General features: G+C 44.1%; 1 protein-coding gene across 4 annotated transcripts in view; it reads left to right on the top strand.

The window, feature by feature from the left end:
* The window catches only part of GRAP2 (GRB2 related adaptor protein 2), a 109,979-nt gene extending 96,119 nt beyond the window's left edge, over window positions 1-13,860 (top strand). For all 4 annotated transcript variants that reach the window (XM_005488648.4, XM_074539418.1, XM_074539417.1 and 1 more), the window contains 4 exons: window positions 1,004-1,172; window positions 2,796-2,927; window positions 4,251-4,370; window positions 6,578-13,860. In XM_005488648.4, the coding sequence (XP_005488705.2) occupies window positions 1,004-1,172; window positions 2,796-2,927; window positions 4,251-4,370; window positions 6,578-6,757 (601 nt within the window). In that variant the 3' untranslated portion in view covers window positions 6,758-13,860. The remainder of the gene's footprint in view (window positions 1-1,003; window positions 1,173-2,795; window positions 2,928-4,250; window positions 4,371-6,577) is intronic.
* The last annotated feature ends 4,224 nt before the right edge of the window (window positions 13,861-18,084 follow it).

Genomic DNA, 18,084 nt, shown 5'->3' on the forward strand with positions numbered 1-18,084 from the left:
GATCAAGTACGGTCAGGCTCTTTCTCTGGCCCTGAAGTCAAGCAGTGAGGCAGAGGTCAGATCTGTATGGCTACACCCTCTTCACCCCACCAAACAGAAGAGCTGTATTCAAGCAGCTCCCTGTGAACAGCTCCTGGCCTGTTCTTTCTAACCGTGGCCCAGCACTATCTAAGGGAGAGCTTTTCCATTTAAACCACAACCATGCTAACACTTCAGCAGCTTGGGGCTGTAGCAGTCAAGGATAGCATTCAGTCCCTGCCTGTCCGCATTTAGTCTATTTGTGCAGATGTAGCCTCTGAGAAGAGTGTTTTGAGTGCCTGGAGTTGCACAAAGCAAGGAGGTGGGTACCAAAACCAGATCACATCTGGTGCAAAGAGGAATTGTACACATCAGACAAGAGGTGAGGGGAGGAGAGGTGCAGGGGGAATAAGGGGCAGAAGGTTGAGATTGTTAATTTGGCTTGTAACAGCATCAGAAAATTCCTTTTTTTTTTTTTTCCTTTTTGGATAGGGAGAATGACCTGTAGTAATGATGTTACCCGAGATTTTATACTATCTTTAAAGTTTAGTATATGGCTTCACATGACTTTGTCTGCATATAGTGGTGATCCCCATGGTGTGTAAAGGTGTAATACAGGTCTTATAGTCAATGCAGACTGGATGTTAACAGGACCTGCAGAGGCTGTTGGGTAGACTACAACTGCACTTTTTCACCCTGGAAGCTCCTGTGACCTTTATTTCAAAAGAGAGGGTTTAAAACCCTGTGCTTTGTTTTGATAGTGCTTTGTGACTGGGCAGCCCTGGGGCACTGTGTGTTTGCAGATTGATGAGCCTTTTGAAACACAGCCACATCTGGGTCCAGTAGGCACAAGGACTGCCACTGCATGACTTTCCAGAAGTTTAGATTTGGCCAAGCAAGAAGTCTTGGTACCCTTCTGGAAAAGACTTTTTAGAAAAAGGTGAAAGTGCAATCTGTTGATGATCTCTTTTCCATTGGGATCTAGGCATGAAGATGATGTGCAGCACTTCAAAGTGATGAGGGATTCCAAGGGTAACTATTACTTGTGGACAGAGAAATTCCACTCGCTAAACAAGCTGGTGGACTACTACAAGACAACTTCCATCTCCAAGCAGAAGCAGATCTTCCTAAGGGACAACAGCCAAGAAGAAAAGGTAAACACAAACTGTCCTTAGGAATTTCTCAGTCAGAAACCTTTCCGTGGAAGGAATTCATCCCATGAGAATGTCTCATGGTGAGGAGGAGGACAGTGTGTCCCTGGAAACCCAGCCACATAACTACACTGGTGGGGCCTGAGACACAGATTCGTAGGGGATTCAGTGGTATGTAGAGTTGTAAAATTCAGCAGAATTTTTTGATGCTTCAAATCTGAATAAAGGTGCTTTGCTAAAACTGTGCTAATAGCTCAGAAATGAAATTCTGAGATGCCAAGAGAAGCAGGATTTACCTTACTGAAATGCCTAGATTTCCTAAGGGCAGGTACAGAGCTGGCTGGTGGGTTGTGACTTAGAAGAATTTGAGTCTGGTTTCTTAGGGTCCTTGCACACACCCAGAGTGCAATTACACCTGCAAGTTTGTCTGCTCAGAAGAATTGTCCATCTCCTGCTACTGAGCAAACAAAGTAAAAGAAATGTGGGGGAACAGAAGGCAGAACCTGGAGCAGTTAACCTGGCTGTTAGGAACTGGAAAGTACTACCGAGAAGAACATAGGAGATCTGGGAACAAGATGTGCCTTCAGGGAAGGTATAGTCAATGTTTGAGAAGGCAGACAAATCCCAGTCCAATGAATGCCTGGTTTTGAGCCAGGGGAACAAGCAAATGACATAGCAGAGGCTGCTACACCTTGCACTCCCTGTGCTGGGAATGAACATGCCTGGTCACTGCAGCAACCAAAGTCCTGCTTTACTGGGAAACGGATTCTGGTATTAAATTACCAGGATGTGCAAGTAGAGGCAAGGCAGAAAGTATGTGGCCTGCTGACTACAGCTGTAAAGCTTTATAGGCTGTGTGTGGGTCATTCTTGCTGGCTCAAAATGAGAGATGATACATTTTCAGTCTGAAGAAAGGGCCTGGGTTGTTGTCTCTTTCTAGACCACTAATACAGAGCTTTAAAAATGCACCAGTAAGGTATTAAAATACAGGCTCTGGGATCTGTAAGAGAGAGATCACAGCAATGAATCTCTGTGTCTGGGGAAGGAAAGAAAGACTGCATGCATGTATATCAGTATAACAACCTGTTTGGGCTGACTGTGAGCAGGAAGGGAAAGAGATGCGTTTGCTCCAAGATGCAGACAGGGAAATGAAAGAACAGAACTCAAGTTTGCTTTGGCAAACTCTCTGTACATTTATTATGGTGATGGGCACAGCAGAGTATGTTTAGCACCCATCACAGTGGGGTTTCTGTTCACAATTCAAATTTTTAGATGGTACAGCCATATGATAAAATGATGGTAATATATAAATTTCAGTTCAGAGACAAATGGATTCTAAGGGCAGTATTTCAAAAAAGAGCTTGGCTCCTGTGCTGGTCATCACATCAGTAGCCATATTTTCAGCCCAGCACCTCCCAGTACTACACTGATTTCAGATGGAGAGTGGCTACAAAGATCTAAAATACAGGATTCCTGATTTGTTCTTCTGTTCAGAGAGGCAGTCTTTTATTTGAAAGAGCCTCCAGAGTAGTGGTAGTGCTCAGTGTGCAATGATTGCACAGCTTTAGTCAAGGATGTAGTAGGAAGCAGAGCCTGACCTCACTTTTGTGATCTTTCTTCCTTCAGGAGAGGCGTGGTGGGAGCCTGGAACGGATAGGTCGGGAAGGATTCCACATGGGAGGAGCAGCTGGAGAAGATCATTCTTCTGTATCCAAGAGATATGTAGAGCATGCTGTTCCCATACTGCAGCAGCAACAGGTACTGCCAGGAACAAGGGGCTGGGACATCAAGCCCAGGCATATGAAACATTGGCTTTTATTGTTTGGTAGCGAGTGAGCAGTCATTTTCTCAAAAATCTGCATCTCTCAGCTGTGCTCACAAAAGAGAACTTGTTTCCTAGATGTTTCCTACTTCTTCTCTCCATCTGCCTCGGCCAATTTGTGTTGATATGACTTAGATGTGTGGTCATATGGCTACTTTTCTTTGAATTTGATTTTGTCTCATTCTTCTTTGGCTATTTTGGATACTAGATTTATAGGCCTACTTGCTGTCCTTTACACTATGGAGCAGCCCAAGAAAAAGTAAAGTAGTGAGTCCTCAGATACAGTCAGCTGCACCAGCACAACTGATGTTCCCCCAGCACATGGGACAGAGGAAGAGCAAGGAGTGGACAGGACTGGGTCATAATAACTCCAGATTGCCTGAAGTCCCCTTGGCAAGCATGGTTTTTATCTGTGAGTTAGAACAACCTTAGTTTTTTCTCCAAAAGTCTCAGAGACGAAAAAAGCCCCTCTCTGACCATTTGTTCCAGCAGCTGTGAGACACAGCTGAGAGTCAGCTTTCAATTCCCAAAAAGTAAAATCCAAAATAGAGCAAAATAGAGCAGTCTAAGCTGACCTCTTCCATGAGGGTCATTACTTGCAGAACTGGAGCACAGGGACTTTATTGGAAGCAGACATCTAAAATTATTGATGTGCGGGCTTGGTCCTGACTCTTGGCCCACTAATGACTCTTAAATCCCCTCATTTATACATCTCAGAATATGTATGTGTCATGGTTTAATCTCAGCTAGCAACTAAGAACCATGCAGCCACTCACTCACTTCTCCTCCAGCAGGTAGGGAAAGAATCAAGAGAAAGGTAAAACTCATGACTTGAGATAAGAACAAATTCATAATTGAAATAGAGTAAATAGTAGCAGTAGTAGTAGTAATAATAATAGTTGTTATTATCATTTTCTGTTTATTTAAAAGGAAGTAACAAAAAGAGAGAGGGGAATAAAACTCAAGAAAAAGAAGTGATGCACAATGCAATTGTTCATCACCCACTGGCTGATGCCAGTCCCTGACCAGTTTATTGGCCTCTTCTGGCCAACTCCCCCCAGTTTATATCTTTGGCAAGATACTGAGAAGTCCTCGATTTAGAGTGAGCCACTGCTTAGCCACAACTGAAACATTAGTGTATGAAATATTCACATACTGAATCCAAACCACAGCATTATACCAGCTACTGCTAAGAAAATTAACTCTATTCCAGCCAAAACCACAGCAACATGACTTTTCTGCTGCTATTTTCTTTCTAGGAAAGGTATGGTGGGAGTCTGGACAGGAGTGACATGATGCACAGACTAAGGGATCATGGCCAAGGAAGTGCAGGAGCTATGCAGAGGAGACACACGGACCCTATGCACCAGCAGGCACCGGTAGGTGATGCACCTGGGAGGCCTCCTCTGCCCAAGTCACTGGGTCCCTTAGCAAGGGCCAAGCAGTCTGCACCATGTCACCTACATGGAGGTTGCATGAGAAGTAGTGTATTTTGCCTGCCAGGCCATGTCTTACGAGACATTTCTGAGTCTCATGACTTTATCCCAGCCACTTGAACCTGTCCCTCGACTACAGTGTTATGTGAGCATGGTTCTGGTAACTGCTCTCTTATGCAGCCTCAGTGGAAGAGGGAACTTAGCACGAGCTCAGCAAAACAGGGACAATCCCCATCTGGGACACTGGAATGAGCACAAGCTCACCCATGGATTTTGATCAAGCACAAGACCAGTCCAGCAGAAGACATTTCTGAAAGCCTAATGATCTCTTCTAGCAGAACTTCATGTCCGTTAATGCACGGGGCTTTCAATTGTCTTTGCCACCACAGCCAGGCAGTGACTGATGCCAGTAGCTAAATGTGCAGTACATTTTTTAAGTTCTATGGAGAGCAGCCTCATGATCCTGTACCATGCTACAGTGCTCCTCCTGTCTTGCAATGCACTTGTAGTCCCACTGTCTCTTACATTAATTTTTGCTGCAGTCCTGAGAAGGCCTGACATCACCCAGCTCTATTGTCTTGCCTGGCACATCTCTCAGACCTCCTTTGCCATCAAAGCGGTGCTCACCTACCTGACACCCTTGGCTGTCAGAGCCTCTTAGCTCAGTGGATGTGGGTGTGATCCAGTAGTGTCTCTGCAGACACCCCAGACCACTCTCCTATGGGATCCAAACCTGGCACTTGAGCTTCAGTCACTCCCTGCTCTGCCAAGTCCCACTGTGTGAATGCCTACACAGAACGTGGTGTCAATCTCTGCCTCAGCCTGTGACTCCACTGCCAGCTACAAATATTTCCCCATCAGCTCAGTGTGACCTAAGGATGCTCCTCTTCCTCGAAGAAAAGTCCAGCTTCAATGTCTGGTTATGTCTCTCTCCATAACCAGAGAACCTAGATCCAAGGAGAGAAGGGAAGGACAGCAGACCTTTCTCAAGAATGAGTGAAAAAGATCAGATTGGATTAGATTATTTGGAGCATGTTAAAAAATAGGGGCATGCCTCTTTTCTTGGCAAAAGCCCCGAGTCTTTATTGTAATCCAGCTTAAAATACAGTGGTTTTTATCTCTCAGAGAGGCTGTGGCAATGAATAACAACATGCTTTTGCCTGCCACATCCCATCAGTGATGTAGAAGCCACAAATCTAATTATAGGAAGTTCTATATGTCCAACCAAATAACTAGGGGCAAGGTCTAAGCAGGGCCCTGAATGGAAGATTTATCAAAATATGTATGCCTTCTAACAGATCTCTCCCTCTGTCCCTGCCAGATATACCTCCTAAATTATCCATGCCCTGTGGTGTGGATGCCAACAATTTCCCAGAAAGAAGCCCAAGCTATCTCCTTTAAAATATGATTTCTGGCCAAAGTGGGAGATTGACTGCAAAGTCCTTTAGAAAAAAATCTAACCATAGTGCACATGACAGTGCACACTCCAAATAAACTGGTATACCCAAACAGACACTAAATCCTTTGGATCCCAGGGACCTGACCTTCGGGAGAGTCTGAAGAGGGTTTGAGACCCTTCCCTATGCCCCTAAATTGCCTGAAAGAACACATATCCTTCTTTAATCTTCTTTACAGTGTTCTCTACTCTTGCCTGTGTGCTTGCCTCTGTGCAGTCCTCAGCTGGCTGAGGACACATTTTCATATCTGTACCAGCACAGGCCAGCTCCCTAGAGCCATTCCCTGTTAGTTACAGCCCAGCAGGTCTCAGGCAGGAGTGCTTCTGTGCTCCCATAACTGGCTTCAGATGTGGCTGTCCTGGCTGCCCTTACAGGGCAGAGGCAGCAGAGCCATGAGAACACAATTTCCTAAGGACCTGCTCTCAGTCTGACTTTTCACCTTATGGTGCAAATTCCCACAAATACACTGAGGCTGCTGAGAAACCAAACACCATCCCTTGGGTGTCCCAGTTAATTGGTCCCTCCTTCCTGCCATCTTGGCCACTTCCTGGTTTAATTGCAAGTTGGTCTAAAATTCAGCGCTGCTTGTCCTTGCTTAGTGAATGTATTTACTGGGTCTTAGGAGGGGTGGCAAAGACGATCTTTCCCAGTCCTGGCTCCTTGTTCCCTGCCTGTCTCTCCTCTCCGTTCCAGCGAACGCTGTGGGTCCGTGCCTTGTACGACTTTGATGCTCTGGAGCACGACGAGCTGGGCTTCCGCACTGGGGACATCCTGGAGGTCCTGGACAGCTCCAACCCCTCCTGGTGGAAGGGACGCCTGCGTGGGGAGCTGGGGCTCTTCCCTGCCAACTACGTCACACCGGTGCTGCTGTGAGGGCACAGTGCGGCCCAGAGGGCTCTGCTCGAGCTGCTCTTCTGACGTGACAGGGACAGAGAAGGAGTGCATCTTCCCTTGCCACCAGGACATACATTGTTTTTTGTTTTGTCTTAATTTATTGGCAATTGATCTTTTGAAATGCTGGTACGAAAGAGAACCCTGTGAGGAAGAAATTTTTTACCCCTTTTTTTCACAGTCATGAAAGGGAGGGAGCAAAAATCTTGGACTGTTCATTGAGACTTTGCTGGGTGCTCCCTGCCCTGTCACTTCTTTTAACTCTTGATAAGCTCCTGCAATTAGGTTTATTCTGTAGAAATGCCCCTCAGGAAAGTCAGGCTTCAGGTTAACTTCAGGTTCAGTATTCAGGTAGCCCTATCCCTTCATTTTGGATCTGGTAGTAGTCATAGTCTCTTCAGGCTCCATTCCACCTTTCTGTCAGAGGCAGGAGGGACACCCACATGAATTAAATGATCCTTGGCCACAACATTAAACCTTCAGTTAGGGCTTTACGTTGAGGTTGAGACAATCTAGGCTTTCCTTAATAGTTTCTGGCTTTCTTCTAGTTTAACTATTTTCTTAATAGTTTCTGGCTCACCCATCTCACGCTGTGTGTATGGACTGTATGGATATACCAGATGAAGGGGAGGAACCCTGTAAGCTTTTGTACAAACATGCAAGTGGTGAAGTTATGGGAGGGCAAGAAGCTTTCTTTGCTTCTTCTCATAGGCCTGCTCTTCTTTCTGTACCCCCTAACAACTTACCCATTTCCCAGCTGCTGTCTTAGGTACCTGCACTTCAGCTAGATAGCCTGATTAGAGCAGATCAGGCCCTTCAGCTAAATTAGTATCCACTGGATTGGATAACAGTGAATATCCCTCACTGGTTCCTTTTGTAAAACTGTACTGGGGAGGGATTGGAGAGTTTTCTCTGCTTTGGTGGCAGAAGTTCTTTCCCTGAGAACTTGCTGTGCTGAGGATCACCATGTACACAACTCTGGCTTACCAGAGAAATGTCTCATCCAACAGGTTAAGCTGTTTACAGTATGCAAAGAATAAAGCTATAGCCATATAATAGTCTTCTCTATTCCATTTTTTTTTTTATAAAATAAGGTAAATTAATAGGTTTTCAAATAACTGCTGAGTGAATGCCCAGATGTGATACAAATTTATTGCAAATGCACATTACCTGTCCCCTTCACAAACCCTGTGATGGGGACTCTACTGCATAACCACTGCTCAGGCATGTTGATATGAAACAAGATGCCTGAATTTTTCACCACATGTGGGACCTCAGCAGTCAGCAAGGAGAAGTGATGATTAATCATTATTGAAAAAGAAGGCATAGGCAAGTGAAAACCTCTAAACACAAATCAGACTCAGCAATAAAAACAAAAAGTTCTTATCTTTTGTTAGTCTCAGTGGAAGAAAAAGAACCCAGGAAATAGGTTCTTGGGGAGGGCCAATTCAATGTAGCTGGCCTGAATAAAGCTGCCAGCTAGACAGAGTGTTAGCACAAAGAAGCCATTTTGAGAGAACTCCACCAAAAGCTGATTGTTAATGGGTGAAGTAAAATGAGAATATTTAACAAGGCATATAAGCTCTATAGAGAATAGAAAACTTTGAATGACTCAGTAAGAACTTCCTGGCTACCACAGTGGTCCAGGGAATACGACTGCCAGGGCTGGATGTGGCCCTGTTCTCTTGCAGGAGCTCTGCTCTGGCCCTTTAGTGTCTTCTGCTGAAGGGAAGTCCATGAGGCTTCTTTTGGAACAAGATCCCTTACCATTTGTTTGAGGGTGTAAGCTCAGTGACTCCACGTGGTAATAAATTTGGAAGTAAGGTAGTAATAAATTTGGAAGAGAGGGAGTTAATACTCAGTGAGAGAGAGGGAGAGCATTAAGACCAAGAGGAGATGGAACCAAGAAACCAGAGACTAACAAAGGCAAAAGAGGGATAAAAATGATGAATCTTTCATATTCAGCTCTGGCTGAAACAAAAGAAATGGTGTATTCACAATTATTCCCATCATGTCAAATCATCTTTCAATTAATTCCCTTTTTTCTGTATTAGTTACTTTTAAAATTAGAAGCAATGTCTCTTTTTCCTTTCCTCAGCACTCTAAAGACCCTCTTGGTAGTGAAGATGTAGTTGCACAAAATTAATTGAAGATAACGCACTTAGCAGTTTGATAGCTCTTCATGCATTTGAAACCCCTTTGCAAAGATTAACTAATTAAGCAAGTCTAAGTAGTGCATTGCAAGTACCCCTGTGTTAACTCATGACTCATTTGAGGAAGAGGTAAATTTTCATGTGATTTTTTTGAACTGATGTTTAAGAAACTAATACCTAAGGTAATTAGTATTAAAGGACTGCACACTAATTATGGACAGCATAGCAGAACCACAGTAAAATCAGGATTTCTCATTATGAGCAGCACCTAATGACAGCAAAATTACCAGGAGGTGACAGCCTCACAACATCTGTGATAGCTCCACCAGTGCCTTGCTCTGCTGCCCTGTGCAGGGGCCGAGCTCAGGGCTGCCTTGCCCAGCCCCTCTTGTCTCTGCTTTTGGCCTTGCAGTGCTGCCTGCAGGTACTGCACGTGGCAGGGGCTGGGAGGCTCAGCCTGCATTTTTGTACCCTCCCACAGTAAAAGTCATTTTTCTCCCAGCAGAAGAGCAGTGCTAAGGATTGTGGCTGTTCCCAAGTCAGTGGAGACTCCAGATACAAGGGCAAAGTGGGGAATTTTGGGAGGATAGAAGGGGCTGTGGGATGGAGACGTTTTCTATGTCCCATGCCATTTTGTGCCCATGAAATTCTCTCTCTCACAGATCAGGCCACTTCATAAGGAGAGACACTCCTCTCCTCTAACCACATACCCTGCCAACCTTCCTGCACTTTCTTCCAACAGGTTTTAATTGTAGCACAATCCTTATTAATTCCGTGGTGATTCATTCACACCTCAGAGTCTATTGCCCATGCAAGAGGCACATATTAGCAACCTGGGACTGGAGCCTTAAGGTGACAGTGCTGCACTGACCTTACCTGACATTTGCCAGTGTTTTGGAAAGAACCAAACCTTTGTCTGGAACATGTCCCAAGAGAGTCCACTGTGAAACCAAAATGGGAAGGGATAAAAAGGAAAACCAGAAGAGTATTTTCTTTGTTATTTTTCTTAAGCAAGAAAGACAGTTCATGAGAGAAGAGAATGTAAACTGAGATAAAAGTAGGAAAAGTATGTGGGAAGGCAAACATAGCAAATGAAACAGAGGAGGCTGGACTTGTACATGGTAAAATAAGTTTGATGAGCACAGCTGAGCTGTGTCTTCTCCTGTCTGAATTAACTTTTTGCCTATGTTCTGCTGCAAATCCATATTTTGCTTGGAAATGTCTCTGTGATTAATAAGGCTGAGCTAAAAAGAGTAAATGGAAATTTCTTTTGGTGTGAAAGATGTGCAGGCAGTTTTCTGTGCCACAAAAGAGAGGTCTCTCTGCCTTGGTGTACATGTTTGCTGTAGCAGCTGTGCTCCCTGGAGAAACCACAGGATCAGGGCTGGTTCCCATTGGACTACTCACAGGTAGGAGCACCAGGGAGATGATCCACCAAGTCAGCACCTGTTCAGGCTGCTGTGCCAGCCTCTTGTGCCACGAAAACAAGTTCATGGGTGGTGGTTGTTGTTTTTTAAATGGAGGTTTCCGTGGGCTGTGCAGGAAATTTGAAGCTTTTCACAACAGCCACCTGTTACTGATTTTTTCCTATTTAGCAGCACCTCTCATCCTTCCTCCCCAACAGGATCCCAATGCTGCAGGCTCTAGAAAGGCCCTTTTGCCTTCAGCCCATGTGGAGTGTAACCAAGGATGTCACAAGCAAAAGATCCAGCAGCCAGGACTGCATGGCTTGAGCAGCCTCAAACAGCAATGTGCCATCAGCTGGGACATTTTGCTCTGCAGGGGCAATGGCACAGCAGGTGTAGTCCAGCAGTGAGGGGAAGGGTGACCTCTACCCCAGCTGGGAGCAGCAAGTCTTTAGTAATGTCAATGTCACATCATAGAGACAGCAAGGATGTCTGGTGGGACAGAACTGTGGCCATCTGGACTAGGGCTGTGCTCAGACTCTTGTTGTGCAGCTCTTTGCCCTGGAGCCTGGGTTACACCACGCTGGTGTGAGAAGTGTTTGGCAGTGCTGCCCATCCCTGCCCAGCGCAGCCCCAGCAGTCTCTGCGCACCTCCTTGCAGCTGCAGCACATCACCTTGCTGCCCCTCTTGGGCCCAGGGCCCAGCTTGTGCCTCTGTGCTGAGAGAAAGTGCTCTGCAGACATCTCATTTCAAATATTTGTTCAAAGCAATTGGCTCAGGTGCTTTTAGATGATACCCCATGGAGGTCAGTCAAAACCATTAGTGTTCCCTAGGTGATCCAGGCAGTTACATTTACTGGCTAAAACACAGGCATGAGCTAAAGAGCTTCTGACACCCAGCCTGTCCTTGCTGCTGAAAACTTTGCATTTCAGCGGGGAACCATGAACTGAGTGAATGATAAAGCCTTTAACAGCCCTGAAGAAGAGGGCAGAGCATTGCCAATTTCTCCAATTTTTTAGAGGCAACTTTCATGTGACAGAATTCATGAGCCTTAATTCGCATCAAATGCAAAAGAAGTTTCTTACATAAGCAGAACTGCCAGCAGAAAACAGCCAATGACTTATCTGTGAGCTCCAGGGTAGCAGGGAAACAGGCAAGTGGATGAGGAAGGGTCACTGACCTTTGCGTGCAGAGAAAATTCAAAGCACATTGTCTGCTGCCATTGTGCAAGTGAGAGGTGCTTGGCCCATGTCCAGCCTGCCAACATGAAAATGCAAAATTTCACAAATGGCAGGCGTGCAGGAATCCTTGTAGACGTGCAGAAATAAAATTAGCCAAGCAACAAAGGGAGGAAGAAGAAACAAACAAATTAAAAGATCCCTAGGTCTCTTGCGGCTTCTCCCCGCTCATCGAAGTAGGCTCATTTCCGCCAGGATTTGTGAAAGATACAGCCATGGAGAGTGTCACAAACAAAAACGAGTAAAAATGGGGAAGAAAAAGCAGTTTAGGATGTGCATCTACTACTGTTCACTTACAGCTATAAAATGATGACAGTGTCCTGATACAATGACTGAAGTTTGAGTTGAGTGTTTAAGTGGTGCTTCTGAAACCTTTCAGTGCTGTGATTCATGCACATCTATGAATTCTGTGGTTCTGAAAAGGAAAATAAAAAGGAAAACCCAGGAAAAATATGAGATACATTGCAAATGACCTCTAAATCAAGAGAGGAGGTATCTTCTATGACTGTGCTGTACCGAATGTGTCATAATTTCCTTGTGCTACTAACCAGTCCCTTTTCCTGGTCAGATTCCAAGATGAGTACTACTGCAGTGCCAACAGGTAATAACATACAGTAGGAATCAGTGCCTGGTGCTCCTTCTTGTGACTGAATGTTTTCTGCCAGAGTTTTGTTGCTGGTGTTGTTTTTGTTGGTGTTGGGGGGATGATGATGTTTTTTGCAGCATACCAAAGGTTTGGTTGTGAAATGCCGAATTAGAAGTAGACTGCACCAAAGTGGGATTTTTTTTAATTTGGTTGTTGTTGGGGTTTTTTGTTTGGTTTGTTTTTTGTTTTTCTCATCAAAATTTATGGAGAAAAAAAATCAACTGCAAGTTTACTACCAGGACTAAGGGTTTGGGAAACTGCCCTTTGCTCTGCCCCTTGGAGAGTCGCTTTGATGGGAGCGGAGTGGGCGTGTGGCTCGTTGTGCATGAGCAGAGACTCGGCTCTGTAGCTGCGATCTGCGCTCGCCATGGCGAGGGCAGCTGCTCGCGCTTTATCGGACCGAGGTGGGCTGCTAATAACAATGGCCGTGATTTCATCAGAGCGGGTGAGTCAGCGCTGCAGCTCGCTGCCGCCCTGCACAAAGGCATCCATCCGCTGGGATGTGCCGGGATCGGGAGCTGAGTCAGCTCACCGAAGGCTGCACAAGGAGGCCCGGAGCCAACGCAGGGCGAGCAGTGGGAATGCGCAGCCAGGAGGGAAAGGGGAAGGCGCGGCCTCCCCGTCCTGGCAGCAGGAGCTCTTAGATCACCTCGTCCTCGGCTGCGGACTCAGCGCAAGGAAAGCTTCCCTGGCAGCGAGCTGGCCTGACAGCTTTCACATGATATGGGGATCCTTTCTTTAAAGGTCGTCTGGGGGATCGGAGTGCAGGCAGGAAAGGGGGAGAGAGCTCAGACCTGCTGCAGGCTGCGCCTCTCCTCCATGGAAGCTTACAGAAGCTCCGCTTCAGCAGCTGTAGGGATTTTGGGTTGGTTTGGGGGTTTTTTTTAAACAAAATAATTTGACCGTAGTCAAACTCTCAGTCACTCAAGCTATGCTCAACATTAACTCCGAGGAGAATGGATCATACTCAAGAGTTTTCAGGAGTAGAGGAATAAAAGCGGGAGGCACCTCGCTGCCCTGTGAAATCGCTGAATTATCAGAGCCCCTCGCTATTGCTGCTGCTTCTCTCTCTGGCTGGGGCGCAGAGCTCTCGGTCACGTTTATCAGGCTGCAGAGCAGCCAGGGCTCACCAGTTTAAATCCTCAGCGTCAGCTGACCACGATAATCGCTGCAAATTCTCATTTACCATGTGCACAACACGTTACACAAACGCTGGAACCCCAGACATGAGCACCTGGAATTTAGGGCTCCAAGACACAAAAATGGGCGGTTTGCATTTCCGAGAAATGAAATGAAAAATCAAGCAGTGAAATGAAATCAAAATAAATGCAACGTCACGGAATGAAATTAAACGAAATTAAATAAAAAATTGAGGAATCAAGTTAAATAAAACTTCAAGGAATGAAATGAAGTGAAATGTAAGAATCTAGACATTTCCTTTTATGAGATGAATCGTCATTCAAGGAATGAAAAGGATATCAAGCAATGAAGACAAATGAAATGTAACTTAAAGGAAGGAAATGAAATCAGATTGATTGAAAGAAAATTAAAATTAGGGAAATGCAATTAAATGAAATCTCAAGATTTAATTTTCTTTTGTGAAATGACAAAGCAAGGAATGAAATAAAATGAAACTTTAATAAAAGGAAATTAAATAGAATTTTAAAATATGAAAAAGAAAAATAAAGGAAATTTCAAATCAAGGAATGAAATTAAATTTAATGTATATCATGAAAATAAATGAAAGGACAAAAAAATGAAATTAAAAAATTTAAAAAGGAAATGTAACAAAATGAAATTAAATAAAATCTTGAGATTTCATTTTCTAAAAGGAAATAAAATGACAAATTTAATTTTGTTACATTTCCTTCCATTTTGTCATTTAATTTCTTTTCCTTTTATCCCATCAAGTTTCATTTCAGTTCACCTCATTTTTTGATGTTTCATTGAATTTCATCTTTGATGTTTGATTTCATTTCATTTTTCATTTTCAGTTCATGAAAGGAAATGAAATCTTGAGATTTCATCTAAATTCTTTTTGTTATGTTCATTTTCATTTCATTGTACTTCATTTCATTTAAATTCATTTGCTTAAGTTTCAATTCATTCCTTTACTTTTCATCTCATGAAAGGAAATGAAATCTTGAGATCTCCTTTAATTTAATTTCGTTACGTTTCATTTAATGCAGCTGTCTTTTGTGTATGAGAAGTTCACATTTGTGTTGACCACCCTATTACTTTGAGCACGGTTGAAAACTGAGGTTCGTGGGTGGCTGTCCTCTTCCTTGTAGGATGTTTGTTCCCTGTGTGGACAAGGCCAGCCTGGCTCAGCTCAGTCACCTCAGCCTCCTGTTTGCACTGTGCCACTGTGTCCCTTCTCATTCCCACATCAGCTGGGACCTCTTGTCTTCATCACTGTAGCTTCTGCATCCACAGCTTAAGTCCTGCATCCACAGCTTAAATCCTTCATTTGGTTCTTAAATTCGTTGTACAGTGTTCCTAAAGTCCGCCATCCCCATCACTTCCTTTCTAAGAGTATGTGGATTTGTAGATTTGCTTACCATTTCCTTACACCTACCATGGACATGAGTGTTATCTCTCTTTTTGTGTGTGTGGGTTGTGTTTTATTTTTTAAGTTTTGCAAGCATTATTTTACTATTTATTCTTACTGTTTCCAAGTTGCTGTAAGCACTTGGGAATGCCAAGTCCAGGCCAAGGCCCTGTAGTGCTGGCCCTGTGCCTGTGCCCCAGAGCTCTTGCAGCTTCCAGCTAGTGATAAGAGGTGTACAGGCAAGTCAACAGGAATAGTATGATTGCAGGACCGCAATTCTTACCAGGAACAATCATTTTGTCTCACCTTGTCAGTTTGTAGTTGGCAATACAGGGCTCACCTCCCCTCAACATCTGCACAGATGCTCAGGTCTGAAACTAGCCTGGAAGTCACTCAGGTCACTCCTGAGGTATGAATGCTTGATCCCAATTAATAAGGGATGAAGCAGAGAGAACCCATGAGATGCAGGAATACAGAGTCAGCAGCTTTGGCAGAACTTTGTGAAGTTTCACCTTGGTGTCATTGTCTAAGTCTTAGGAAGCAGCAGCCTGTGCTGGCTTAGTGGCAGAGCTCAGGCAGCAATTTGAAATTCAAAATTAAAATATGTCAGCCGGGGAGAAAACAAAAAAGGGATCCTAATTATAAAATGCAGAAAACTGACAGAGAAACCTAAGTACATCAAAGACATAACTCTGACTGGAAACCTTAAAACAGAAAAGGATTTAAAGAAAATTTTGAATAACACTAGCAATGACACAGACTTAATGTCGCAGACATTTTTTCATAGACATCCTTTCTTTCACATTTGTCCACCTTCTGGGAAGCAGAGCCCCAGAAGAAGAATGTAAACAATTGTTATCAGCTGCTGTGAAATGTAGCAGGTGCCCCTGTGATTGGCTCATCTTCCATGTGTACCATTAAAGGCCAATCACAGGAGCAGCTCAGGGACAGATTCCCTGGACACAGAACTTTGTTATTCATTCCTTCTATTCTATTCTTAGCTTAGCAGCTCTCTGCAACTTCTCTTCTTTTTCTTTTTAGTATAGTTATAATGTATTGTATATCATATATCAATAAATCAAGCCTTCTGATCAAGAAACAAGATTCTTGTCCTTCTCTCACCACAGTGACCGTCTAAGGTCGCTGTAATAACTTAAGAACATTTAAATTTATATAGGGAATACAGGGGGCCTTGAGTAAGTTTTTATGGAATAAGCAATGTATGTTAATGTTGGCAATCTCTGTCCTACGGCTTTGTCCCTGGTCAAAGGGATCAAAACATCAGGGTGAAAGGAAGACAACACAGAATCAATTCCCTGGACATCTCTGTGCTGAGAGAGGTTGTGACAGGTTCAGAAAATGAGACAGAAACTGATAGGGGAAGGGAAGAGGGTATTTTTCATTGATCAATGACTTCAAGTCCATGAGAGCCCCAGTGTCACACTGAATGGAGGGCAATGAAACGAGAAGTCATAAAGGTCCAAATCCTTACACAGGTCTTTATTTTCCACATCAGATATATTTATATTAATGGCATCTCATGCCCATTAATGGCAGTGGAACTGCCTTGCATAAGTGGGAATTCAATGTCTAACTGCACCTGAGCCCCTGACCCTCTGGAAAGGGCTCTGCCAGCCCTGCGGCGTCCCTGGAGCCTCTGCAGTGCAAGGGCTGCTGTGGGAGAGCAGCCCGTGGGACGGGAACAGAGCATCCTGTGCCTGCGGTGGAGGGGAGGTGCTGCACACAGGATACTCTGCTGTGGGCTGCTGGCATCCTGGACCAAAGGTGATTACTCACGTCTTCATTTTCCTGCTCTGACTTCCCCACTAATGTTTCTTCCCTATTTCTATGAGCTCGTGTGTGCGGAATGCTGCCTGTGGTCCACAAGGGCTATTATCTTCCCATCGTGCCAGCTTGATAGGCAGTAGAATGAGTGGGATACAGCGCTAAGAGGTCATTAGCATTCAAACAGGTCCGGAGCTCACTTGGGGGTTTTGCATGACAGTGTTTTCCCATCTTCACCTCAGAAACAAGTGTTGATAAGCACGAGGGCAGTCACCAGTGGTGAAACTGGAAACATGAAATCAAACCTTGGTGGTGCCTGAGGGCAAGGAGGAGCTCACCTTGCACATTTGCTCACCTGCAGGAATGGGAGGTCATGAAATGCTGCCCAGAAAATACAAAATGTGCTATGGAGAGCTGCCAGTTTGCTTCCAGGAGCTCTCCTCTGCTGTCCAGGGCAATCTCATGGTCTGAGAATTTCCTTTCCTTGTGTATAACATACCGAGCAAGCATCTCTCTCCTGTCCTACACTGAGCTTGTGGGTCCCTAATTTTCAGTGCACACTAAAATGTTTCTGGACAGCTGTGTGTATGTCTGTGTCTGTAGAAGATTCAGTTAGTGCCTGCTTAGATTTGTGGGTATATGTTCTTGTTAGGAATTTCATCATTTCACCCAGAGTTTCCTTATGTGTAAAATGGAGATAATAACAGGTAATTACCAACCTGTCAGGGCTGCTGTGAGGACAAATTAACCAATGCTTGTGTGGGTGTTTGCAGATGAAAAGCATGATATTAGGACTAAATATAATGATTGAATATTACAGAAGAGAGTTTGTATTTACTATGGTGATTGAATATGAGTTGAAAGCACTTTGTAGGTGTTTCTTTCTTGTGCAGTACTGAGTATTTGTGGAAGGTGGAAAACTGGTGGAGCCAAGTTTGGGGTATGTGTCAAAGAAATGGTTGAAATTCCTCTTTAACCTGAGAACCGACTGACTTTCTTCTCTCAACTAAATCTAATGCTGAACAAGGGACAAGGGAACAGAGGAATGAAAATGTGAGCAAGCTGGAGAGGAAGAGAATGAAAATGAAATGCAATTGAAGATCGTGATTTCAAAGAATAAAAATGTAAAAAAAAATTGAAAGGGAAAATAAAAGCTAGGAGAAATGAGGACAGAGGAAAGGAAAGAAACCTCAGGGATTCATGGGTGTTACATTTTCTCAGTACATGGAATTATGAGAAAGTAAAGACCAATTTAAGAGGCATCAGAAACAATAGATGAAAAGCATATGCAGGCAAATAAATTTAGTGAAATGGGAAGGAAGCAAAAGATGTGCTTAATTATTTTTTGTTTTCATTTTGTTTAGTGTAATGATATAATTCTTTATTTTCCTATGGGTTGTTGAGAGGCACTTCTTTGCTAATCTAGAAGATGGTGCCAAGTATTTCAGATGCTTTTTGCATGGGTTCCATGGGCAGGCTGTTCAGAGTTAAGGTGTGGATGCATTTGTCAGCATGAGAATGGCCCTGTC

The sequence above is a fragment of the Zonotrichia albicollis genome, chromosome 4 (assembly GCF_047830755.1).
Source record: "Zonotrichia albicollis isolate bZonAlb1 chromosome 4, bZonAlb1.hap1, whole genome shotgun sequence".
In the NCBI taxonomy this organism is placed as follows: Eukaryota; Metazoa; Chordata; class Aves; order Passeriformes; family Passerellidae; genus Zonotrichia; species Zonotrichia albicollis.